General features: G+C 34.3%; 1 protein-coding gene across 1 annotated transcript; it reads right to left on the bottom strand.

Annotated features, from left to right (window-relative positions):
* Positions 1-1,920: 1,920 nt before the first annotated feature.
* Positions 1,921-26,642, bottom strand: LOC107189137 (sn1-specific diacylglycerol lipase beta-like). The gene is made up of 13 exons (XM_015577610.1): positions 26,505-26,642; positions 21,882-22,094; positions 14,790-15,106; positions 13,213-13,356; positions 12,653-12,821; positions 11,691-11,814; positions 11,469-11,612; positions 8,589-8,700; positions 5,706-5,798; positions 5,450-5,604; positions 3,775-3,921; positions 2,678-2,802; positions 1,921-2,307 (listed from the first exon to the last, which is right to left on the bottom strand). The coding sequence occupies exons 1-13, from the start codon at positions 26,612-26,614 to the stop codon at positions 2,130-2,132; spliced, it is 2,031 nt and encodes a 676-aa protein (XP_015433096.1). The 5' UTR covers positions 26,615-26,642; the 3' UTR covers positions 1,921-2,129.
* Between the last annotated feature and the right edge of the window lie 878 nt (positions 26,643-27,520).

The following is a 27,520-nucleotide window of genomic DNA, read 5'->3' as shown; positions in this document are numbered from 1 at the left end:
TATTCAATCATTTAGTACTGCGTGAAGTATTAATTGTCCACTTACGGGTTTGTCTTTTAATTGAATGAAATGTAAAGAGTGGGCAGATCCAGTGCCTTATTGTGGCTGCTATTTTTCTATATTTTTGGATTACTTGCCAAGTGTTTGCGTACTGAAGAGAATATTTATATTACAAAAAGGAACGTTCCATTTGGTTACAATAATAGTTATTCTTTTCTGATTTCTTGAATTATTAATGTCGAATGAAGATTTGATTAATTACTTACATGTGACGCGATAATAATGAAAACTAAAGTGAACTTGCGACTAAAGTTTAATCATGGTCTTTGAAAGTAGGTATGACTATTTGTTGTTAAAGTTGTTAGTGGATTGATTGTTATATCGTAATACGCTACGTGCATAAAACATTCATATCAAAATAGTGCAAAGGTTTGTACATTATTGGAATGTCTCTGCAACTTCTGTTTCGAGAATCGCTGTCTCATCAAATTTCAAATGTATCAAATCAAAGTATCCATAAAAATGTGACATTATAATTTCTATTCACAGTACATGTATATTATTATTGCGTTCCTTTGACTGTCTGTTTCAAAAATCAAGATTCTTATGTGAGTTTTTGTTTCAGGGATCATCGTGGATTCAAACTTCAGTACGAAGTATCCACAAACAATAATAATGTCTCGTTCCAATCCTTCCAGGTTCTGTCTCAGAAATCATCATACGAAGACATCTCTTCATCTAATGATAACACATGTTGAGTTCACACTTCACGTGAACTTCATACAAAGATTTTTTGATGTAATTGTGAAGTTCATGTGAAATGTTTTCTTCATATGAAGATCATCATGGAGGCTGCTTCGATTAAAACAACAACTAGATTCGTTAGGGAAAATGTTGCAAAAAGCACAGATGGAGGGCCAGTGTAGGCGGAAAGCAGGGTGGGTCTACGTTCGCAACAACCTCTACGTCGTGAGACCTGGGCAATCATTATTAGTTGGTATATAATTGACAATCGTGATCACCTTCAAGTCCACGAATTATATAACATCACAAATAATATGAGCTACATAATTGGCTGCGACTCTGTTGATTTTGATCAATTGATTCTTGTTGTTAGCTTCTTTACTGGCTAGCTGTAAGCGGGTAGAATCTCTTGTTCACTATACAGGGTGTAACAAAAATGTTGTCCCACCCGGAAATGGGGCACTCGGGGGGTGAATTGGAACAAGTTTTTCCTTAGCAACAATATTCTCTGAGGCTTTGTTAACGAGATATTAACGAAAAAACCCAACCAATCAGAGCGCGAGTCTGCCAGCCGAATTCTCGCGGTAACGCTGCCTACCAGTCGCAGCGCGTGGCCACCGCTGGCGCGGGAACTCGGCTGGCAAACTCCCGCTCTGATTGGTCGGAGTTTTTCATTAATATCTCGGTAACGAAGCCCCGGATTACATTGTTGCTAAGGAAAAACTTGTTCCAATTCACCCCCCGAGTACCCCATTTCCGAGTCGGACAACATTTTTGTTACACTCTGTATAATCTCTTCGTACCACCACAGACGAGGTATAATAGATAAAAAAAATCATGTTCGAAGATCTGTATTTTGTAGAGGAAATAGGAAACTTTAAGGATTTTTAACCGACAGACCTCGATATTTAGTTTTCAGAATATAAATATCTTCCTGTTTAGTCTCAGATCCTTAGAAACAACCAATTATGTATAGTTTACGTTCGAAGCAAACCGTCACTTTGTGGTATTTTTAACAACGCTATGACTCTAGAAGTGAATTTCTTGAAAATTTGTGCACAATTTTCAAAGATAAAAGTTTTAAAGGAACCAGCAACAAGGTAGCACAACGAGTCGATTTGTGTAAATACTAAATGCACAAATACGTAAATCTAAACTTTATTTCGTTGAGCTCTGAAAATTAACACAAATGACAAATATTGTCACTTTTGTAAGTACAATTTGACTCTTTGTCTTATGAAAATAATGCAACATTAATTCTACACCAGTGTATAAAAATTGAATAAGTCAGTGCAACAAATTTAGTAATTTTGTTGCTTATGAGCATGTCTCCTTTTTTCTTGTAATTATCGTCGATATAAAAGAAAATGTTTCTTTTGGTTCGTTTAAGGATCAAAATAATATGGTAGATCGCTTTGTTGTTCCATTAAGGTTTCCAGAGCTTCTTCTATGCTTTCCGGCAGATGATCCAACAGCATCCGTGGCATTACAATCAATTCCGAAAATTCTTCCGGTTGTGCCCATCGCATTTCGTATTTCGTGTCCTTTCCGCGTTCTTTTTTGCTGGGGGAAGAATGGGCGATATATACAATTTGTTTAATGCTCGGTAATTACAAAATAATTGACAACAAGTTCACAAGAATTTCAAGGCAGCTGGTCTATTCAGTTATTATTAGACTGCCGATTTTTGTTGAAAATGACATTTGCTAAGGTAATTCATGAAGACAAGAGAGAATGTAGGAATTGATCACTTCTCTTAAGCATCTTATTGGGTTCAACATCATGCAAAAAATCCATTACAACCGATGGAAGTTTTGTCTTTTCCTGTATTTCACAGAGCCCAATAGGCTACAAATGACTAAAATCGGCAGTTTAGTCATTATTAAGCGAAAAGTAAATGAACGAAATTTAGAAAAATATTACGATGACGAACCTTTTTACTTCAGTCTGTTTTCCATCAGGTTTGATTCTTGTTATGTGAAGTATCTTTCCTCCTGTATACAATTTCACTTTCGAGTACCGTCTTTTCGTAATGTCTCGCTCGTATTTATTATTTTCCTGCGGTACAATAAAAGTATTGGTTTCACTATTGCGCATACAAGGGTTTCTCGGGTGGGGTAATACAACCGGGCAGGAGGTGATTCAATAAGAAAATTTAAGTCGAAGGGAAGGAATAACATTTTTTTGGGTGATGCTTCGTTTTTGAGATAATCGAATTTGAAAACTTGTTGGACATACGGGCAATAGAATCGATCTTGGCTAATGCGTCTGCAGGCCGTTTCTACTTATTGCCAGCATAAATACATATACTGGATTTAGATGAATATTCATACTTAATTTTCTCGAAAACGAAACTGTAAACGAAAGAAATTATAATCCTTTTTCGATTTATTTTTTCTTATAGAATCACCTTCTGTCCGGTTGAACTAGCCGACGTGAAACTTTCTATACATATAACATACAAATGACATATTTTACACCCGATTTATGATTTCATGCTACTAGGTGTACTAACTAGTTAGATTCAACAATTTCTGGAAATAGTGTAAGTCCATTTTTTTTGTTTGTTTATTTCTAATTTATTCGTTTTCATTTATAATCACAGCAACCACATTACCATTTTTTACAAATTTCGACCTACACCATTTTCAAAATAAACAGCATTACAATATTGACATTAAAGTATCTGCTAAATTAATGTATTCTTGATAAAAAATACTTTTTTTATAGGGAATGATTTGACCTTTATATGTCATCCTCACGACTACCAAAACAAAACTACTTGCACCAAATTTTTTTCTTCTCTGAAATCATTCAACTGTTTTCTGAAGTATTTTGCGATCGATCAATTTAAAGGACTCACCCTGTACATTCAATGTCATCAATAACTTTATAGTGGTGCTACAAGTTTGTTTCACATTCGATAACTGTCCTAATACTTATGGTAGGGAGTGTACATGCAGATAATGGCACCTTATTCTTTTTACTCGAAAGTAGGAGACGTTAAATATTCTCTCGTTACATAGTCACCTCTAATCTCACGGCGTCTCGTTCGCTGAGCAATGGAGATTGTCCTGATGATGTGGTTATTACATTGCATGTACTCCAAGTCTTGCTGAGATCCCTTTCAGGGATACCGAACAACATATAGCCCAAACCGTTTAAAACCACTCTGTACTGGAAAAGTATAAAATTTCTCTGTTACATATCAATCGTCAGAATTTTGTATTGATTATGATGTTTAGTGCAGTCGAAGTTCAACTCTTAACTGCAGACAAGATCGTCTCAGAAACGAGACCGAATTTTTATTTCACTGTCACAACATATTGAAGAATTTTATCGTATCTGAGACAAATTTCTAATTTATCGTTTCAACATTAAACAAAATGTCCTTTTTTCCTTTATGAAAACAATAAATTGAATAATACGTTATTCGAACAAATAGGTTATCGACACGGTCACGAATAAAAATATAGTATGTAGTTTCCTTGATTCAATGCTCTTTTGGTTCTAACAAAATTTCTAAAAAATTGCAACAAAGCATAAGATTTAGTAGTTTTTTGGGGTTCAATGGTGAAACTGTGATCCTCCCCCATTACTGTCTTTATACATTTAAATTATCATCCTTTATAATTCCAAAAAATATTATGACTCGTTAAGGAGAGACAAAATGGATGTGGCCATCTGTTTAATCAAAGTTCTGGAGAGCCATTAGTTATTTCTTTTGGATTTTCTATGAAGGTATTTCTATACGTATATACGAAAGAATTTGTTTTTCACTATTACCGATCATCATTAACGTAGAAAGAGATTTCTGTTATAATCCGTGTCATCCCTTGCTATGCCCTATATTAGAAGAGTTATTACTATATAGACTGCGGATCTTTATGCAAATATAGATTTTTATTATCTATTTTACAAAAACTTGTATCAATCTTACCTTATTAAGGATATTATTAGGTTCCAAATAAAACAAGTATCTCATCAAAGTACATTAAATAGTTTTGTATATTAAGATTTAAATAATTATATTCGCTATAAATGCATAAAATCCGCAGTCTAGTTATTACAGTGGAGTCCGTTTATAGCGACATTCAAGGGACAAAGAAATTACATCGGTGTGAACGAATGTTGTTATAAGCAGAATGAATATATATACAGGGTGTAACAAAAATGTTGCCCGACTCGGAAATGGAGCACTCGGGGGGTGAATTGGAACAAGTTTTTCCTTAGCAACAATGTAATCTGAGACTGCGTTACCGAGATATTAACGAAAAACCGCGACCAATCAGAGCGCGAGTTTGCCAGCCGAGTTCCCGCGCTAGCGGTAGCTACGCGCTGCGACTGGTAGGCAGCGTTACCGCGAAAATTCGGCTGGCAGACTCGCGCTCTGATTGGTTGGGTTTTTTCGTTAATATCTCGTTAACAAAGCCTCAGAGAACATTGTTGCTAAGGAAAAACTTGTTCCAATTCACCCCCCCGAGTGCCCCATTTCCGGGTCGGACTACATTTGTGTTACACCCTGTATAAAGTAATGTACCTATATGGGAACCGAAGTTAGAGAGCAAATCGGATGCAATATGCGGTCGGCTGTTATAAGCGGTGTCGCAATAACCGGACTTCACTGTACATATCCTATGTCTGAATATTTAATTAAATTTGAAACGAATAACGCTGATAGACGAATCAGACTCTTGGGTCTTACCTTGGGCAATCGACAGGCTTGAAGCGCAATGAGTAAAGCTGTCCTTAAATTTTCTATACTGTCAACGCCGAGTCTCATCACAAAGTCATCACCTACCCCGATTGTTAAGACGAACTCTTCCGTTATTCTGGCAACGTTCCGGGAGAGGAGGCCCGCTGATTGGAAAGCATTTTTTTTCAAATGAATAATGTCTTGAAAACTATAAGAAATTTACCACGATAATTCAATTAAAGATTGTTATTGCGATAATGTTTACCTGGAGTAGCGAATGCGTAAACCTTCAGATTTGGGTATGTAGGCCGTAATAAGAACGCTAAGAGAATGCCTACACCAGCACCCAGGCTGTGACCTGCTCAGTTTGTTTATTACATAAAATATAAGAATTTATATAATAATCACGTTTAATGTTATCGGATTACTTGCAGTCGATTAAAATTCACCAATTCATTGAACTTTAACGAAAAATTTGAAGGGTACTTGTTAGTTGTGCTTAAATCTTGACGATTAGAAGCGCGAGATCGCTAATAATTACACTGTCAAGATATTTAAACTTTTTTTCGTTTGTGTAACCTCTAATAAGCGTTTCTGTTAGATCTTTATGAGCTGAATACGAATTTGCAAACCGTTTCTTTCCAGCACGTCCAGTTTTTGAAAAAATAAATTTAAAAAAAAATTGAAAACTTTCAACGTTGGAGCTGTGTTGTGGTTTCACAGTAACAGTTATTCAGTTTCTTTTGACACGAAATAGTTCTCTAGACTCTTCCGAACAAAATTATACAAATTTGTTATTGTGTTATAGTTATAGGCACCTAAATATGTTTAAATAATGTTCAAAGTGAAAAGGACAGAGAAAACGCATCACTTTTTGCTGATATTCTTTAATTTATTTCAAAAACTACAGGTCTAGGAGAAACACTGACCATAGCGCCCGATAGAGCAGACCTTGCTGCCCAGGAAAGTGTCAAGGAAAGTTACCAAATCTGTAGTGTTTTAAATAGGGAAGCGAAATAGTTCAGCAAAACACGCGACGCCGACAATGGTGGCCGTGCGCGCCTAGCGCTTCCGCTTGTTGAGCTGCAGGCAAGACAAAGGTCTGTGAAGTTAGCACCTCCAAATGTAAAATTTTATGAAAAAAAAAACAGTATTCATTTGTCCACGATTTGTCCACATTTGTCCACCCCAAATTTTCGGTTGTCGCAGTTAATATTGAATCTTATTTTTTGGGTTTTTTTTTGTTAATAATAATTCGATTCTGCTGGGTGGACAAACGAATATTTGGGGTGGACAAACATGGACATATCATGTATAATCATATCTCAGTGAGAAATGAAGGAAAAATGTTCGTGGGAGTATTTATATCATATTCTTAATTTGTTTATAACTTTTTTTTGAAGGGTGGACGAACGAAAATTTTGGGTGGATATACATGAACAAATCGCGGACAAACATATCCAACTTGAGCATTAAGGAAAAATGTTTATGGGGCTGCTGGTGATAAATTTCTTTATTTGTTTATAACTTTTTTTTGAAGGGTGGGCAAACGAACATTTTGTTTGGACAAATGTGCACAAATCGCGGACAAACGATACTGTTTGATTTTAATAAAATTTTGCATTTGAGGGTGCTAACTTCACAGGCCTTCGTCTTGCCTGCAGCTCAACGTAACGGAAGCGCTAGGCGCGCACGGCCACCATTGTCGGCGTCGCGTGTTTTGCTGAACTATTTCGCTTCCCTATTTAAAACACTACAGATTTGGTAACTTTCCTTGACACTTTCCTAGGCAGCAAGGTCTGCTCTATCGAGCGCTATGGTCAGTTTTTCTCCTAGACCTTTACTTTTTGAAATAAATTGAAGAATATCAGCAAAAAGACGTGCGTTTTCGGTGTCCTTCTCACTTTGAACATTATTTAAACATATTTAGATGTCTTAATATAATAAAATTTTATACCATTTTGTTCAGGCGGGTTCAGAGAACTATGTCATTTCAAAAGAAACTAACTAACTATTACTGTAAAATCACAATACATTTCCAAAGTTGAAAATTTGGAAATTTTTTAAAACTTGATTTTTACACGGTTTGTAGATTCGTATTCAGCTACATACAGATCTATCAGAGACGCTTATTAAAAGTGCCAAAAATTTTTTACGTGTTGAACAATGTTGTCTGTGTGTAATATAAGATTAGAAGAGAAATATTATATAAAAATAAACAAGAGTTTATTCAAATCCATAGTATGATACTTTAAATAGATAGCACTACTATTAATTAAGAGGAGAATGGTCATAGTTTAACTGGTTTCTAGTAAATGCTGATGTTTCCATGAAATAGAGAACAATGATATTAAGTGTGACAAACTTTCGAGTCGACATTGAAAATACTAGTTATTAAACGGATTTAGTGTGATGTGTTATGAAGTGTTATGTAAATTGTTACAACAAACTACGCAATTATAATTCTTCATATACTTGTTCATTGATAAAACAGCTGACTAGTTGTGTATGAATTTATGGCATGACGAAAGTATATGATGTAAATTGCATTTGTCTGTCTAATGTAGTTGACAAATTAGCAATGTAGAAAAGCATTTTGCATAAACTTAATCTGTACTTTTTCATGAATCGTTGCTGCAGGGGTCATGGTATTACAACTTGAATCCAGACAGAATAAATTTCAAATTTATAAATATGGGAATACTAAGGTACAAAAACACTATTTAAATTCATTAAATATATTGCATGATTTTTTTAAAATAAAATAAAATATTGAAATACGTCTACATAAAAATAAAATTTAATGTCTTGTATTACAATTTGTAAAGCCTTTGCATAAAGGAATCCTACAGGATTCGCATAAAAGATACGTCATTTGTACTTTGAAAATAAGAGGAGAGCAATTGATGAACATAAAAGCAATCAATAATTATATAACTGCTGCAATCATAAACACGGATTATAAAGTTATTTGGCTTCTTATAAATATAAAATGACAACCGGTTATAAATTAAGATGCTAACCAGCTATGGACTTTTAATTTCAAATGATGTCAATTGTGATCAGTTATAGATTTTAAAATTATGTCAAACAACGTGAGCGGTTGTGGAATTGTTAATAACATGTGTTATGGAATTATTAAACTTACCAGTAATTACTAAATTATACTGAGGATACGTATTGAACGCTTGTTCTAAAATCTTATTTTCCTTTAACTGTCCCAAAATTACTCTTGCCCCTATTATCATGCTTCTGTGAGCCTGTATGTAAGAAAATTTATTGACATGAGTAATAATACATATAAAAGATCGATAGAGTAGCACACAAAATTTTTTCATGGAATTAGATAATTAATTATATCATGCGTACCAATCAAACAATCCACTGTTCTTTCAGTAAGGTGACAACGTAAGTTCAAATTCTAAATATCCTTAGTGTATTAACGTGGATTTTCATCCCTTACACTGTTTAATAATCTTTTCTTGTAACAATTTTGAATCTTTTAATGATGCTAAAAGATTAACATTTTTTCTGGAATCTTTCAAGTAAAGAAAGTAGTGGATTACACATTGGTGAACCTAATACTATTATGTTTGTGACATATCTTCCTCTTTTTATGCATTGTAAGGCGTTAATGTAATTTACGGAAGAATTTCAAGAAAAGTCTTAAAATTTCGTGGCGGCACTTACGCGGGACAACATGTATATGTATAATGTGGTGCTTATTTAATAAAAAATTATTTTGTATTTTTTCGTGGGGTACCCTATCACCCTATCTAGTAATAATTATTGTTGGCATTTTGATAGGCCTTTGGTGCAGTATTGGTTGGCCAACAGTTAGAATTGTCACCCTTTTTTGCAACTGGGCCAACGATCATATCCAACGTAGGGCCACGTCACTATAATACAAAGGACCAATTTTTTTTCTGTAAGGCCAATTGTTGAGTATCTACAATAAACAAATAATATGAAGACAGTTGGCTATACTACACTTCCATAAAATTCTTTAAAAATATTTGAAGGATTATAAGACTGGAAATAATATTTATAATAATTGCTTGTTATAATAATTATATACTTGTATAAATTGTATACTTATATTAAACAAGTAAACAAGTGTTTTACCAACAAAGTTACCTTTACAATTTATTATGTACAATTTATACATTTAGCTAGTTATTACAAATAATTATTATAAGTTATTTCCAATCTTCTGTCCCCTGATACTATTTTCACAAAATTTCAAATGTCAAATGTGTTGCGCGACAGTCACAAAGTGCGAGTATATTCATAAATAAGAAAACAAAATAATCAATTTGAAATATAATAACAAGTTTTTGGTTGTAGCAACTTTTCTGATGTCTTGAAGGTTATATTTATATGTTGGCAAACTTTGGGTGGGCCAATGTTGTTTATTAACCAACTATAATAATTGTAGGCCAAACATTGGATATTCGTTGACAAATTATCCTAACTTTTTCATCGTGAGCCCTATTTTGGGAATTTGTAGGCAAAAACACTAACTATATCCCAACTAACTCCCAACTGTTGAATACCGTTGGCCAACCATTAATGCTACTAAGGCCATGTGTTTACCCTTACGAGTAAGTAACATGGTATTTTAAAAATTTTCTTTCAGTTAAATTATAGGGGTTGATACCAGCCATTGAATTTTGCGTTCCTTAAGAGAAAGAATGCAGTTTTGTTTTCGATGTATTATGACTTTTTAACCCATTTAGTTAACATTGGAATATTATTACAAAGGAAAGTTATGAACTAACAATTTTTAGGAATAGTTAATTCACATTTATAAAAATCTATTTCAAAAATAATACCATTAGGCTAATAAGATCGACTTCTTAATTTGAGGATAATTGTGTTGGAATTGCTTGACTAAAAGCAATAGATACTGTTATAAATACTCTCTGAATCCAACTCTCAGATTTACAGGGAGCCTGTTGTATGGACACTCGTCAATCAAAATATTGATAAGCGGGTAGCAACCTATAAAATATTATGAAATGTGATAAAACGTTACCCGGGCCCGTTTCTCAGCATACAGAACAAAATGGTAACAAATGGTGCTGAATCAATATTTTAAAAGTTGAATTTCAAGTACTAACCTAATATATATGTTACTAATATATTAAATACAATATTTACATTAAATGTATGTTAAAAAGATTCTATGTACTAGAACAGATAAATTAAACTCGCATATAGGGGAAAGGTGTCTAAAACGATCCCCCGGGGTAAAATAATTCCTAGCTACCCTGTGGTTATTAGTGGTGCTATATCACAATGTCGTTCTACAATAGTTCTCCCCGCACGTCACTAGTCGTTGCTCGAAATGCCATGTGAATATCAATGCTCTGTGTGTTGTCCACTAGAAAAATTAAAAATTACTGCAATTTATCTAAGATAAGGTCTTTTTCAATGTTGTGTAACTTTTGTCGTAAACGGTTTAATGTGACAGGTACTTCTTGCGCGGATTTAACCACAATTCCATAATAAGTTAATTAATGTTTCGTTACCGCATGTATTAAGTTGATGTTATGAGTTGCGTGTTTGGGGTCACATGATCCCTCTAGTAGGATAAAATGATCCCAGGAATCATTTTACCCATATGCTATATTATTGTTTGTTGTTTTAGTTACAACAATGCGCCAGCAGTATAAAAGAAAAGCAACGCGTCAAAGCTGTTATTATTTAAATAAAATATAATAACTGAAATGCTTTTTAATGTTCGTCGTATTTACTATCAGTAGGTAAATGATCCTCGAGGATCATTTTATACATATACATTACAAAATGATCCTTAAGTATGCCTTCAAAGAAATGTGAATAAAAAATATAATTGATCAAGTAGCTAAATTTTATTTAAGCCAATGATAAGATAGATAGACTAAATGACAAAGACTACTTTACTTTAATTTAAGTAATGAGCATTTGTATTTTTTATATAAATCTCGCCTTAAAGGGATCGTTTTAGACACCTTTCCCCTAATTTGTTTATATCAGTTCTTACCATTGATCCCGGTGGGAGGCCTTCGCATTCAAAAATGTCGGAATCCGCGGCAAAGTCCGTGAATATATCACGTAACGATAGAGAGCCCCTTGCAATAATGACGATACTGCTAGTTTTGTGGTCGACGACGACACAGAAAGGGATCTGGAAATCGGAAAGATTCCGTGAGGATAGACGATGTCGTTCGGAAATCATTAATTACCAAGAATTGAACTCACGAACCTCGCATAGATGATTCTTAAATGACGCGTATAAAATATCGTCCACGGATACATCTGACAGAAATTTCACGCCGGCCAAATAGCAGTAACAACAATTGTCGCCATTAATTGCGGTCCTTTTTCTCCTGTAATTCAAACGCTTTAATTAATACAGGAACTTTCTAGTACTGGGAAACCTTTAATTCAGGTTACACTATTTGCTTTTCATCGAGTACGCGTAACGTACTTCGTGTATAATATTCCAATGACCACATTTAATTCTGTTCTTATAGGTAATTGTTTAAATGTTTACAGAAAGTTGTTAGTCAAGTTTATGACATTTTTAGTACTGCAAAAATCGTGTTTTCGAAAAATGGCTACTTGACGCAGTGATTCGTAACTTTAATCTAAATTGTACAGAATCTTATAGAAAAGGAGTTCGTAGTAAAAAAAGGCTATTTAAAGACCAGTACTTAATTCGAAGAGATGAATATCCATGTAATATGAATATTTTGTTAACATACATAGTGTTAAAAATGTGGGACACTTTTACACAGTGGATTCTACATGTCGAAGTAAGACGAAAATGAAGAATAACGACATTGTGTTCCAAGCTGTGTTTTCGAGTTATCAATTGTTGAAAATATGGCCGAAATATACGTAATATACGTCTCACACGACGGGATATTCTATTTGAGAGGCGCCCTCTTCACCTGTTTCACGAGTTGGTTTCATTCATTTCATTTTATTTCACTGGGAATTTTCACGCGTATTGTGCATATATATTCAACAATAAATAACCCAGAAACGAAGTCTCCAACGCAAATTTGTCATTATTAATTTGGCACTCTATGGAAGTGTCTAAAATTTTTATTAACACCCTGTCGAATGTAAGCACAAGTGTATTCAAGACAATTGTCAATTGCATCAGACACTGTGACAGGATAGTCTGGGGCTGTGAGAAATCTAATTTCTTATATTTACCGAAAACAGGAACAACAGGTTAAGTTCTGGATAATATGAAAACATCCTGTGCACAGGTGCTTGTAAAGGACGAACAACCATCCGTAACAAGCTGTTGAAAGTTTTATGTAATGAAACGCAGTTTCCAAGGTCATCCAACTCGGTGTATCAGAGAATATGACGGACGCATCTAAAATAATAATAAAATATATATATACATATCAAGTACGATCATTACTCCATACAAAATTCACATATTGTACTACAACTTTCTGAAAAATAGTCCCTTTTTTCGTGCTATTTCATTTTACTTCTCCATATTAGAGTTTAGTTTAAATTTATTTTCATAGGATGATGGCATAATTTAAATTCAATATGTACATCTCTCAGCGTGATATTTGATAGAGATGGCGCAGAATATTAGAGAGCAATCATAAACATTACAATGGGATCGTGTGTCTACAATTTTTTTTCGGGACCCAGTATTGAATTTGGAAAAATATAGCGAATCACTCGTCGAATACATCGCACGAAGGATAGGATATTTAACGATTGTTAGTGGTTTTTAATATCTAACATACCTGTTGTACATGCTGGACGAACAAGGAGATTGAGACGACGTAATTCATGAGTTTCACGTTTCTGTCGTATCCTTAACAAGATGCAGCCAGCGACCACGTCAGAGGGAACCAAGTCCGTTCCTCGGAACAGGGAGCTGATTAATCCTAGAAGAATGAAAAATAAACGTTGAAGCTCTAAACGTCATTCATTTTCCCAACGAGACACAAATTCTAAGGTGGAAGCATAAACAGTATTCAAGCTCCCAGTCTACACTTTTATTTCGCTTAAATGCTAAAGAAACTACAATGATGTAATGACAGGACATCATACGCCTTTGTACATCGAGAAAAGAATTCTATTAGTGCTCTACTAATGAATGTGTTAAATGGTACAAGGTGGATTTTACTACGAATTTACCCGGTAAAAGAAGTCCTGCCTACCACGGCTATTCGAACACAGATAAAGAAAGAGCGGCACGAGTTGGACGGTTGACATAAAATCTCGATGAAGTCTCTGTTAGGTAGTGTATCTGTTACTATACATTGCATTGTAAATGGAAAGTATTAAGTATAATCTCATATAATTATCAAGGAGAAACGCGTTTCACGACGATAAATACTGTATTCAAAAATCAAAAAGACAGGGTGCAACAGTCTGTAGGAGACCACATAAATATGTAAATTTTAAAAGGACTTATCACCAAGCAACATTTCTGGAAAATTTCATTTATGGTGGTGGCTCTTCATGCTCTATAAAACTATACAATGAAATTGTTAAGAACTTCTTTATTTATCTATTCATTTATCCCTCAGAAATCACACCCCACCCCAGTATACGTAAACACCACACTATTGCGAATTGGGATGTTTAATTTTTTACGATTAAGAAGTTGAGGTGAATAAAGGCAAATTGTATTCGTAACATAATTTCTTAGCGGTAAAATTTCCTAAGAAATTCAATGGTAATAATTGTGAAAGTGACAATAATTTTTAAATTATAAAAACTTATTATAAAGTGATGGTAAATTTCAAAACGAACAGACGAAACAATGTTTTGCTGGTGCAAATTCGTACTAGTCTGAGGGTTGAACAATAAATACTTAATAACTTTATTGCACAGTTTTATAGTGCATACTTATGGGTGAGTGTACGCATAAATGATTTCAACTCAACCAAGGGTGTATGCGACTAATGCAGCGTGAACGCAGTACAGTAAAGCTTCGATGAGTGTTCGAAGGCTCCTCGGCACTGAACATTAAATATTTAATAAACTAATGGGTTTCAACATTCCAAGTACTAATACTGTGCTAAACCTCATTAAAAAGTCAGCGTTACACCTGGGAACTTTTGCTTGTCAGTGCCGAGGAGCCTTCGAACACTCATCGAGGATTTACTGTAAAGTTACCAAAAACTTGACTAACGTTTCGTGGTGGGTAACGAAACCGTTCGAACCATTTGTTTCGCGGACCCACTACTAACCAACGACACCCTGAACCACACGAGCTCGGAGGCATTTCTCCTAGAGAGTCTACGAAGCGACATTGTTTATATTCCAATGCGGCAGGACTCTTTCCAGGCCAGCCGTACCTATGTCTCACCAGCGAAATGTTGAAAAGTCTCATTAGCGCTCTCGTCTTTTCGCATCCACCAGAGAAATTTAAATCTACGTAGCCAAATGTGGGACGCTTTGCTGTGCTCGGCCAGGCTGTCGAGATTTTTGTCGCCCATCGAGCCTAACGGGTCGAACATTAATGCCAGCCCGAAAATCGTCAGCCCAATCAGGATCCAGTCGAACAGCACCAGAGCTTGCACCACGGTGATGGTGTAATGGTCGTAACTGCATTCAACCCTACCGCCGAACATCCATATGCTTCCTAAAATGTTCCATGATATCTCGGGAAGGAGCAGCAGTATCCTGTGGAATCGTCGGAAAATAAATATCAGTGGAAGTGCGTGTCGTCTCCACCAGACGCATCGAAGCTTTTACTTATGAAGCCTTCTTTGCATAAAATTTTTAAAAAGCTAGATTATACCTATCAGAGAGACAGGCAAATGCATTATCTATAAGGTGTTTAGGAAAAATGTGAGACACTTTTACAGGATGGATGCCAAGCTACAATAATACGAAAATCTGGAATGACGAAATTTGTTGTTTAAATACAGGCGAAATAGATATGCGTGAAAAATATGTCTGACGCGATGGATTATACTACTTGAGAGTCAATTCCCTGGTTTGATGGACGAAATCGATCGGTATCGTATACAGAATCCGATACTGTGCAGCCAATTTCGTGCTAGGTGACGAATTTGTCGTACAAATGTGGCAATAGTGCGTAGACAGTACGCATATGGACTTCTTTTTTAACCCCCGACGCAAAAAAGAGCTTGTCATAAGTTTGATGCCTATGTTGTGTGATCCGATTTTGATGCGGCTTTTTTTTTGTTTTAAAGTGTATAATTCTGGGTAGGTTAATAGCCATGTTTAGTAAAAATCGGTTCAATACTTTCCAGGGTTTTTAATTTTCTACATGATTTTTGAAGGGATCTCTGCTATGGTTGTTAACCCCCGTAGCAAAACGTGTGAAATAAAATTAAATTAAAACTTTTAAAAACCCCCGACACAAAGAGAACGGTTCATTAACTGAAAAAATAAGGTACGAAAACTTTAAAAAGTATGAAAAAATAACTTATTGTATCATGTTATTTATTTCTCTGTTATAGGTAGTATAATCTCAATATATTATATTCAGTTTTCTGATCTGATATAGTAATAAATTCCTATAATTGAAACTCATCTATTTTATAATCTGTACTTTGAATTCTTATAGTATTTAAGAATGCCTCGCGGACTGCTGTAAAATGTTATAAAAAAGAATTAAGAAGATACATACGAGTACAGTAAACCACCCCTACGTTGATACTATTACTTCTTTCTTTTTCATTTTTTTCGTGTTAACATTTCACTACAGTTCCCGACGCATTCTTCAATATTGTAAGAATTCAAAATAAATATTATAGAACTCTTTGTAAATTTCATCTTCGAAAATCATGTTTCACAAACATATGTGGATCCAAAAAAACTCGGTGTGCAAAATATTTTAAGTTGGAATATCTCTCGGCTGTAATATAAGTATTGTCATTATTCAATTCTCCTACATTACTAAGTGTAAAACCGATTCTTTCAGTAACATTTGGCGTTCGTGGATATCAAACATAGAACTGGAGTTCGTAGTGGAATTTGCGCATTATAACAATGACACATGCAAATTTTCATTTATTTAATATTTTTTGTATATATACAACGAGAAACAACAGTTTCAATAGAAATATAAAATCGCCTGGCAGGCCGCACAATTTAACATGGCGGGCCGCGTGTTTGCCAGGCCTGGACTATACTATACCGGGGGAACCACGAATCGTGATCAGTAGAGATTACTCTGTTATTAGCAGTCCGATCGAAAATGTTTTTATCAGGTATAGCATGGTTTCAAGTGCAGCTATCAGTGCCGAAGTCATAGAAAGTGCTAAACACTTTTTTATTCGTCGTCCACGCGAGTGCATTGCAGCTGACGGGTACCATTTTGAACATCGCTTAAATTAAGGTAAAAGTTAGGTTATGATACTTATTGAATTCGTCTTGAAATCCTCTAACAGATAGGCATAAAAAAATTATAGTTGCATTTGCAAAAAATTGAAGGTGACCTTGAAAAATCATGAAAAACAAAGAGTTGACAAAAAATTTGCTATAATCACGTTAAAGCTCTCTTGAAACTATGATACACCTGATAAAAACATTGTCGATCGGACTGCTAATAACAGAGTAATCTCGACTGATCACAATTTGTGGTTCACCCTGTATATGAATAAAGGTGAAATAAATACTATTATATAATAAGTAATTTTTTCATACTTTTTAACGTTTCGTAACTTACTTTTTCAGTTAATAAACTGTTCTTTTTGTGTCGGGTTTTTTCCTAAATTTTTAATTTAATCTTTTTAGATTTGATGACTATTTAGAACCATTCCAAACCACAAAATTTAGTAACTGTATGCAATTATATACTTAGGTGACTTTCCTCTATCTTTTACGACTAAACTGAACAGAACAGAACAACGACTAACTTTAAAGAAACTCGTGTTTCTAAAAACTGAGAGTGATAGGGCAGTTGTGTTTCCAGATTCGTGTTTGGGACGAGGAATTCGCTAAAGATCGCTCAATGGATAATGCAGATCTAGCGGTTCATTAGGTTGCTCACGCCTCTAAAGATTTTCACCTGTATTTGGAATTTTCATTAATAAGAACAAAGGTTACAGGAACTGGGACCTACGAAGTAGAGAGACAGAGCTTACCACTGAAATCTTCTTGTCGGCATTTACACCCACCGCAATATGATAGAAGTTATTCATGCGAGAGCGTGACTGACTACCGTTGTGTATTATGCAGTTTTTCGACGTTCTACTTCCGTTAACTTTTTTTTTGTATAGCATAGAAATAAAACTGCTTACAGAACGGTGTGAGGAATGCATAGATGACAACGAAGCGTATTTTGATAATTGAAATGATGTTTTATTAAGCTTGAGATTTAAGAAATTAATTACTTGGAATATTTATAGTAGCACATTAACGTTTATTCCTCTACAAACTCGTGACACGTAAATGGGATATGTAAAATCTCATATTCAATTTAATTTTAAAACAGTAAACTGTAATCAATTACGTCAATTTTTGTTCTAAACAATAGTTTACCGTGTTACAATTGACATCGATACATAATACATTAATAGAGACTTGTATTGTTTCAACAAAACCGTGGTGATCATATCATCTACATAATATTCAACAAAATCTTTGCGCTGGCCAATACATGACAATAAAGACTATGTTCAATCCGGAAATCTGTTAAAGTCATTTTAAGGGAAAGTATAAAGTATAGTTTGAAATGAACACTAGATGGCTGGTGTTAACCAATCACCAGTGAACATCGCATTTCACATTTTCTTAGAAGCTTGACACATGTGAATGTTTGAAAGTAGACTTCTAATAAGTAGTCGCTACTGCCAATTTTTTGCTCTAAATTGGACATTGTGTACTATATGTATGCAATTTTCATAGGTAAGTGTTGCTCTACATAACGTTGAACTGCAGTTTTTACGAAACATGTTTGTTTTTCTTACACAACGAATCCAGATGAGAAGAAATGAACAATTATACACTTTGTATTTGAATTTCAAAGTATTTCCGACGCACATCAATCATTTTACGCTGTACATTACGCACGTCTAAAATGATACTTTTTTGTTCCTTTGGGTTTGCTGATTAGAAGTGAATGATGTTATTCTTATAGTGAATGATGAAATCTTACAATTTAACGTTAGAAGTGCATTTAAAAAAATATGTTTACGCTATGATATCCTTACTGGTTGAATAACAGTAAAAGAATATTTGACAACCGTTCTTTACAAGAAAATATTAATACAGTAGAATCTCGATTATCGGAGGAATAGATAATGCTGGTGTAAAACGAAAATTTAACATTAATTTTCAATTTCATAAACAATTTTGTAGCATGTTTTTCTTTACAAATGTCCACCGATCGAGGGAGTGGAGATTCACTCCCTGAAGCCATGACTATTAATTTTTCTACAACGTGTACATACTAGGTTAGCGGGTAGATATTTTCACGCGGAAAGATATTTCTTCGGGAAATTTGAATATTCCATCGTTTTTTCTTATGAATTTTCATTTGCATTATGAGCGGGTACAACAGTGGAAAAATCGATGCATTTTCATTTACATTTCCGCGATAGTGTTCACTTGTTGTCTGGAGTATTAATAATGTGCCGTGAAGATGAACATGCGTCACTAAGCGAGCAAAAACAGTTATGTGAAAAAAGTTTGATTCGAGTACGTCTTGTCGGTTACGTTGCACCGACATGAAATATTAACGATTTGCCTAAGGCTAATTAATGGACGCCTCTATTTCAAATGTATTCAGATACTCGTAGACTCGTGTATTAACGTATCCGTACTTTCAATCCGTGTAATTTATAACATACAGGCACCCGTCTATACATATAGGGGGTATCTATTTCACCTTAATTTATAAGGTTTAAATACCTTGTATTTAAACCTTAACTTGGCGAGATGAATATCTTACTACTTAACTGGACAGGTGGGCTCTAACATACCCAGTTTATTGTTTTATTTAAACGTTAAATTTTTTGTTATCCTTATTGGAAATAAAGGATTACATTTTTTAATGGGTAGGTACACATGTATTAATACAGTAGGGTGGCTCTTATTTACTCTTGATGATAATTATTGTTTAAGACTTTTTTCGTGCCATCATCAGGCTTTCTTTTATTTTTCTCGAAAAAAGTAGTGGAACATAAAAAAGGCTCTTTGTCTGGATCTGCAACTTTTGTCTGAATGTTTTTTGATAAAATCAATAACTTAGAGGATAATCCAGTAAAATCGGGTTTGTGTGCGTATAAGTAATTATTTAAATGTTTAAGGGGCCAGGGGCTCCTTTTGTCCTCATCCAGTCGAGCTGAAATTTCACACAGATTATTTTTTTATTAATTGGAACTATTTTTGGGGACACCGAAAAGAATTCGAAAGTCGACAATAAGAACCACCCTAATATATGTATAAGGTGTTAATAAAAATGTTGGACACTTTCACAAGGTGGATTCTACTACTAAACTCAACTATATATTAATACTTACAAACACTTCTAAAATCAAGATGGACAAAATGGCGTTCGAGGATTCGATTCCCAGTTATTAATTTGAGAATACAGGAAAAATATGCTTAAAATACAGTCTAACGGGATGGAGTACACTACTCGAACAGCCAATTCCCAGCTGATACACGGTCTCGATTGATGACTTACAAAGGAAGGACCCGATCTGTCCGACTCTGATTTTGACACTTTGATGTTGGATGACGTTGTAGTACGTTTTTTAAAAAACAAAAGCAGGGAGTAGTAGACGTGATAGTACGTCTATTAAAAAACAAAAAGTTAAGGGCGATTGTCATAGTAGTACATCCTTCTTAAATATGAACTAGAACATTATATGTATGTAATGTTTGACAAATAAAAGTTAAGTAGTAGTTTCTAAATATTTTTAGAACACCTGAAATGTATATTTTCAAACACGAAAACCCTCTCGCAAGCAAAGTGTTAATGGGGTTTTGTAAGATGATAGTATACAAATACTGAATGATACATGTGAAATATTAGGTGTAGATGCTCGATAAATTTAAAAATGTAAACAATCAAATTTACGTATCTCTAAGATGTACTATGAATATAGGGTAAATTGATCGAAGTATGAGGTTGTTTGGCTGGTAAATCGGAGGTCTTGGGTTCGATTCCCGCATAACGAAATATTTTTGTTTGGTTACTTTGCCAACGCAATTTTGACAACATTAACTTATATTCATAATACAGGTTGTCCCACCTAATGTGAGCACCTCCAATATCTCATCTGTTTTTGAATATACAAAAAAATGTGAGGAGGAAGTATTATTTCGTTATACTTACGAAGGAGTAAATACTATAATAAGCAACAATTTTCCGAAGGCCATATTTTTAGAAATTGTCTCGTTGGTCATCGATGTTTTCTTAAATGGGACTACATATTTTTATCAGCGTGTCATTGTAGCTGAGATGAAGAGTAAACAAATGACTTAAAATAGTGTGACTTTCATGTGACCTTAAGTACGAAAAATTCACAAATATATGAGTAGATTTAAATAATAAAATAGCTACCATAGGGGGATTAGTGCATTTATTAAAATACATTTTCTACAAATCAAAAGCAAGTGAGATACTAAAGGTGCTCACGTTAGGTGGGTCACCGTGTATATCTTGAAGGTTCCTATATATCTTTAAAATTATGAAATGTCTACACTAAATATTTCATATGCATCATTAGGAATCTGTATATTATCATCTTATAAAATCCTATTAAAATCGAAGTCTGCCAGTTGGATTCGTTCCCTTGTTAGCGGATGAATGAAACAAAATGAAATTAATGAAACCAATGCGTAAAATATCTGAATGGCGCGCCTGAAGTAGAATAATCCGTCGCGTTTCGCTTGCGTATGGTGCTATATCGTGACGAGGTTTATACAGGGTGTTCCACAATAGTTGTATTCCTTGAATGGGTGAATCCGGCGGTGATTTCCAAGGTAATTTGAAACCATTTTTTCCTTAGTGAAAAAGTTGTCAGAGGCTTTGTTAACGAGATAGTAACGAAAATATCCCGACCAATCTGAGCACGAGTCTGCCGATTGAGCTCATGCGGTAATGATGACTACGCCCTACCGCGGGAGCTCAACTGGCAGACTCGTGCTCTGATTGGTCGGGATATTTTTGTTAATATCAAGATATTAACAAAGCCTCTGACAACTTTTTTGCTAAGGAAAAAGTTGTTTCAAATCACCTCAGAAATCGCCTCTTTCAAGGACTTACACCTATTTTGGGGCACCCTGTATACATCCATTCGATCATCAAAAACGTCCGCCTTTCGAGGGTTAATAACGACGGATGGTGTGTATCTGAACATTCCAAGCGTATGTTGAAATCAATCTGAGCCGCACAATATATTTCTAGCGCGCGAAAGCCTGTATTTTGTTTAATGGAATAAGCTGCCTGTGCAATTTTCGAACGTTCACTCACTTAACTGTCAAGAGCGGCTCCACGTATTTACGAGCTTGGGTTTCCATAATAGACCCTTTTGCGCTCTGTCTGACGATGATTAGCATGAGAAGCATGGTCAGCACAAGAAACGCCACTTGTCCGAGAAGATACACGCGAACCAAATCGCCTCCTAACCGACAGTTCCATGTGTACTGATAGTATCTAACGCTGGCGGTTCCAATGAGAAGTAACCTGTGAACAGATTCGAATAGAAAATAAAAAAAGACGAAAATCCATGTATTCTGGAGTTACATCAGTATTATCTCTTATAGTATATTATGTCAGTATTATATCACTCTTCAGGGGGAAACGATATACAGGGTGTCCCATGATGGAACTGACAATTCCTTCTGGTACATTTAACCGTTTGAGGTCTCATTAAAATAACCAAATGTGTGGTTAAATAAAATATGTCGAACTTTTTTTGTGACTTAACGTTGCTCCCAATTGTAAATAATATGGAAATATACCGTTCACGAGTGTATTTTATTGTTCTAATAATTACTCCTTGTACGTTACACTTTAAAACACTCGTCGTATTAAACAATAACTACAGAATGGACTATTCGTTTTGGTAATAAAGGATACGACTCTAGTTTTCTATAAACGTAGAACATAGAATATCCGAAGGAAATAAAACTACACTTTCAATTCGTTTTACGGTCAAAGACGTACCGAATACGTGAACAGAATGCAACGAGCCGAGAATGCATTTGTTTTCAGACCTTTTGATGTGTTTATTCGTTGTGTGTCACGATGTGTAATTCTATTAAAACCTTTTGTAAAGTAAACTTGTTTATTTCAAGCGTTACGGATTGCATCCTGCATGAAATTAAAATGAATTAACAATTGCCTCGGGGAACTGTACTCTGATTCGAATTTCATTTTCTTTAAAGCAAACGAGTCGTCGAAATGTAAATATACGGGAATGTGTTTACAGATAGCGATGGTCGTTTGAATGTCAATTTCGAAGGGACTCGAAGTGCTTCAGAGCCCATCACTAAGTGCAGGTTTTCTTAAATTCGTCATACTTAAAAAGAAATCAAAACAAACTGACGTTGTGCACATGATAGTTTTGGCTCCGAATAACCTGTCAAATAAGGTGAAGAAGTTTGTCGGATTCATCGCGGATCACTCTGTAGTGTAGTTACACAACCTTGGCCAAAAGTATTAGGCACCTGTATTATTACATCTTGCTGCGAAAATTATTCCTTTGATGCCTTTCTATTGTTCATCATCCTTTGGCGGACAGTTCAATGGAATTTTAAAACAGTAGATAAGGTCTATAGTGGACCAAAAAAAGTAACTGAGCGGTCTATAGTCTATATTTTGTGTTTCTTCATAACAGTAAGAGTCTGCTGTTACTATTCACTGATAACACACATAAATTTGACTCTAGCTTTTCTGTTAATATTTATAACGTTACAAAGTTTTCCTTGAAATATGCCAAAAAAGACTGAAGTAAGTGACGATCAGCGCAAATTAATTCGTTTTTTAAAAGAACAAGGTAAAAGTCAGAAAGCGATTGTTGTGATGGGCGAAGGGTGCGCAAGGGGCCTTTGCGCAAAGGGTGGACGAACAATATCCTCCTAATAAAAAAATGTTTATAAAAGTCCATATTTTTGGGGTGCTTTACTAATATTTTTGGCAAAAGGTGTAAAGACTCATTGGTAAACAGATCCTATTGTATTTTGTACGCAACAATTCGTAAATTTTTATTTTTTTGTAATAATGTACGTAACGAGAATTTTGTCTCTATAGTACGAAAACTAATATTTGCAGTATTGAAGTTCACGTTCGCGTTTTACACAACTGAATTGAGACCCTGGTCACAACACTTTCCATATCCCATATTTCTGTAAACTTTTTTCTTCTAGTCTCCGAAACATGGGCTTTTTATTTAGTTTCTGGTCGATTTCACTATCTACACTATATTTCTTTCATCGAAAGTAATTTAATACGTACACAATTTGCATTCGACGATACACACACTTAAATAAATCCTGGCAGGATTCTCATTTGAGTAATAGTCTCTGAGACAAGTGAGCCCTAAAGCAAACAAATCAGAGTACAATGTAGTCAGATCGACAGAACAAGACTGCTTATCTGATCCTGTTCGAGACATTAAATTCTTTCTATACTTCGTTGTATCGAAATTAGGATTATTTTTAACCCTTATGGGGGAACACCACTGTGATGGCCAGGAAAATAGGCCTTTTTTAAGAATTTTTTCAGGAATAATTTACAGTTTCCACATAAAACTTTTATTACCTAGTTTTAGTATAATGTCTTAAGGGATTAAAAAAAATAGAAAGACATGCAAAAGTTTTAATATACGATTCATTAAAATGTTTTCATAAACTATGGGAGATTAGTTTCCGTTTCACGTACAGAATTTAAAAAAAAATTATTTTTGTCAAAATGGCCCGCTTTAGATAATAAAGTTTCGAAAATCCGCAAAAAAATGGACAGTTTTTCGAGTGTACTTTAAAAAATTCACTTTTGGTCACAAAATCCGTATGTGCAGGTGAAGGTAATATTGTTTTAAGAATCCTGTCAAAATTTCAAGTCGATTGAATAAAAACTGACAGCGTTAATGTCATCGCCAATTAGAAAAATATTGTTTCGAGAAAAACGCGTTTAAAGTTTGACTTGAAAGTATTTATGTAATCTAGATGCACTGCACCTTTGTCAATTCCTCGAATACCGATATGAAATTTTCAGATAGTGTTTTCGAAGAATTAAATTTTAAGGAAATGCATTTTAAGAACATCGATATTTTTTAAGTTTCACAGTGGTCTTCCCCCTTAACTGGTGAGACGGCGACCGAGAAACCCCATGAATATTTTTAGAACATTTCATTTTTATTCAACAGTTATTTAAAGAACTGCTTGTTTACTTCGACGTTTTGTTATATGAGAATGCAAGACAACTGGTGTAAAAACATCATCCGATTTGTCTAATAAGTACTAAGTAACAAGATTTCCACCTCACCAGTTAAGAGTTAATGACCTTATAAGATTTCTATGGTAAAAATTTGTTCAAATGCGACCTCAATTATGACATTATTTTGCATTCTTTTTACGTATTTCTTACGTATAGTGGATTATTTTAGGAGATTATAATTGCATAATTTCGTCTTATGATATTTTCCTGTATTTACAATAACTTTTAAGGCGTTCCTGTCCAATAGTCCAACCTGTATAGAATGTTTTTTGTTACAATAGAAATCAGTTACAGTTTCTATTAGTAAGGATACACATTCAGTATGAGGTGTCACAGTTTAAGTGTTCCGTCATTGCATTATTTCTATCTAAGTGTACACAAGAACGTCACAATTAATTCTGTCGAAATTCTGTCACAAGTCCTCTGACGTAGTTACATATGCTTGCTACTTAATTATTTACAAAAAAAGTACACAGATTACGGTATGAATATTGGGAATTATTTATTCCTGGTCTCTCGCTGAACATGATGTTTCGCAAAATTACTTAAAGATACAATCTGCACTCTGTATTAGGAGGAAAATTTATCAGCCATGTGTTCACAATTCATTTAAGATTGAGAGTGTAAATTGCTAACAAATTCCAGTAAAAAAGTTGTCAAGTAAAAACAGTTTACACAGTATATTCATCTTGTTATATAACATTACCAATTGTTCCAGGTATACTGCTTACAGATCTTCTAAATGTTAACTCAGTTAAGAGAAATACACGATGTATATTTAATGTAGGTATATATCTATATGTATAAATGATGGAAATATTTGTTTCGAAAACTGTTTACGTTTCACTTGTTCTAGTAACTACTGAAAACTAGAAGTTAACTTAGAAGTATAAAATCACTTAGAGATACATATTTCCTTTTACATCAATTACATTCCTTTCTGCCGACTTTTCAATTGGCTTCTTTCCTAATACAACTCATTCATTTTTCCTCAGAATTGCAATTTTTGGTATCTCATAATTTCACAAAACCTTATACAAAACATATGTTATTAAGTATACCAATAAGAAATCCACACGAACTCTTAAATTCAATATTTATTATTAAAGAGAACGAAACCCTGACCCACATCAGTAATATCCGTTTTCGTTCATCCATATTTATATAGAATATTAAACTAAGTTTTCGGTTTACTAAAACAACAAAATATGGCGAATACTCGTTGCTGTACCTTATTTTTATGTTTCCTAGTTTTTGGATAGTTTTACGAGCATGTTCAAACAAGAAATATTGAGATGCTGAATCATTTTATCCTTCTTTCTGACAGACGTTTCACCGATATTGTACATATTTTAATATGAGTATTATATTATATATATATATTGCTACTGTATTGTTTGGGAAGTTTCATGAACGCGTACAAAACGCAAAAGAAAAGGAAACATTGAAATATTAACAAAGGGCATCTCCATCGTTCTCGACAGACGAGAAACGGAATAAAACGTATGGTTATTCCGTTCACGTCCTTTTTCTTTTATCTTTCCGTTCTCTTTTCGGCGAAAATATTGCCGAACCGCATCGTTCATGCAAACACACACGGATATACCGCTATGATGAGTCGAAATTGTTAACGGAAGTAATAGAGAAGCTACTTACCATACGGTTCGTATGAAAATCTCGAACAAGCCCGGGTACACGAGATCATCGGTTGCGGCTAGCCATTTTCGTCCGAAAAGTTTTATCGCAGGCATTTCCCTGAAAAGCATACACCGTCAGTCAGATTCCTATAATACGTTCTCCCTGCCAATGCTGACTAAGAATAACTCGACAATATTATGAAACGCGCTGTAAAAAGGAATAAGTGTAGAAAAAAACGATACGTATTTAATAACGTTCGGAGGTAATAATCATATAACGCTGTACAGGTGAACGACTCAAACGATTTCTTTGACGTTATGTTGCAATCGTTTTCTTATATCTCGCGATATTCGATGGAAAGAATAACATTCAATGAACCAACGTGATTATTATTACATAATTCGACATTACGATAAGTTCGAAAACTCAACGATTGGATTGTGAAACGTTCATGCGAATTCCAATTTTTTGAAGATTCTTCTATGAGAATAAGAATGAAAATGAATGTATTTTCTCTATTAATGGTTTTATTGGTTAAGCAAGGAACAGAAAATTGTTTAAGTTTTGTCAAAATTCCCTTTTTATCAAGATTTAAATAATTTGCGATCTAGTAATGATAAGCAATTTATCGTAAAAATATTCGTATTACGGTATACTGAGAATAATAAGTAATAATCTTTTAAATCCAATAAATAATAATCTTTTCTCTGTATAATAAGCTAAACAGATATAAGATTCATTACAAACTGCAGTTATTGTAATTTCTGTATTTGGTATTACAGTCTGCGGTCTCTAGGGTACACCCGCAAGTATAACTATATGAATGGTCTTAATATATTAATTTGTAATATTATTGGCAATACTAAATACTTAAACTGTATTTTCCACTTTTACGAGTAATTCACCAATAAATATCCGGCATAGAGAGTAAACAGATTCTTAAAAGATAATCGATTATACGGATATAACGATTATAGTAATTATACTATTATACACGTATGTACACAAGTATGTACATATAATATGTATTCATA

Source organism: Dufourea novaeangliae, unplaced genomic scaffold (assembly GCF_001272555.1).
Source record: "Dufourea novaeangliae isolate 0120121106 unplaced genomic scaffold, ASM127255v1 scaffold144, whole genome shotgun sequence".
Lineage (NCBI taxonomy): Eukaryota > Metazoa > Arthropoda > Insecta > Hymenoptera > Halictidae > Dufourea > Dufourea novaeangliae.
The sequence above is the reverse complement of the archived record's forward strand: the minus strand, read 5'-3'. Positions and strand labels throughout refer to the sequence as shown.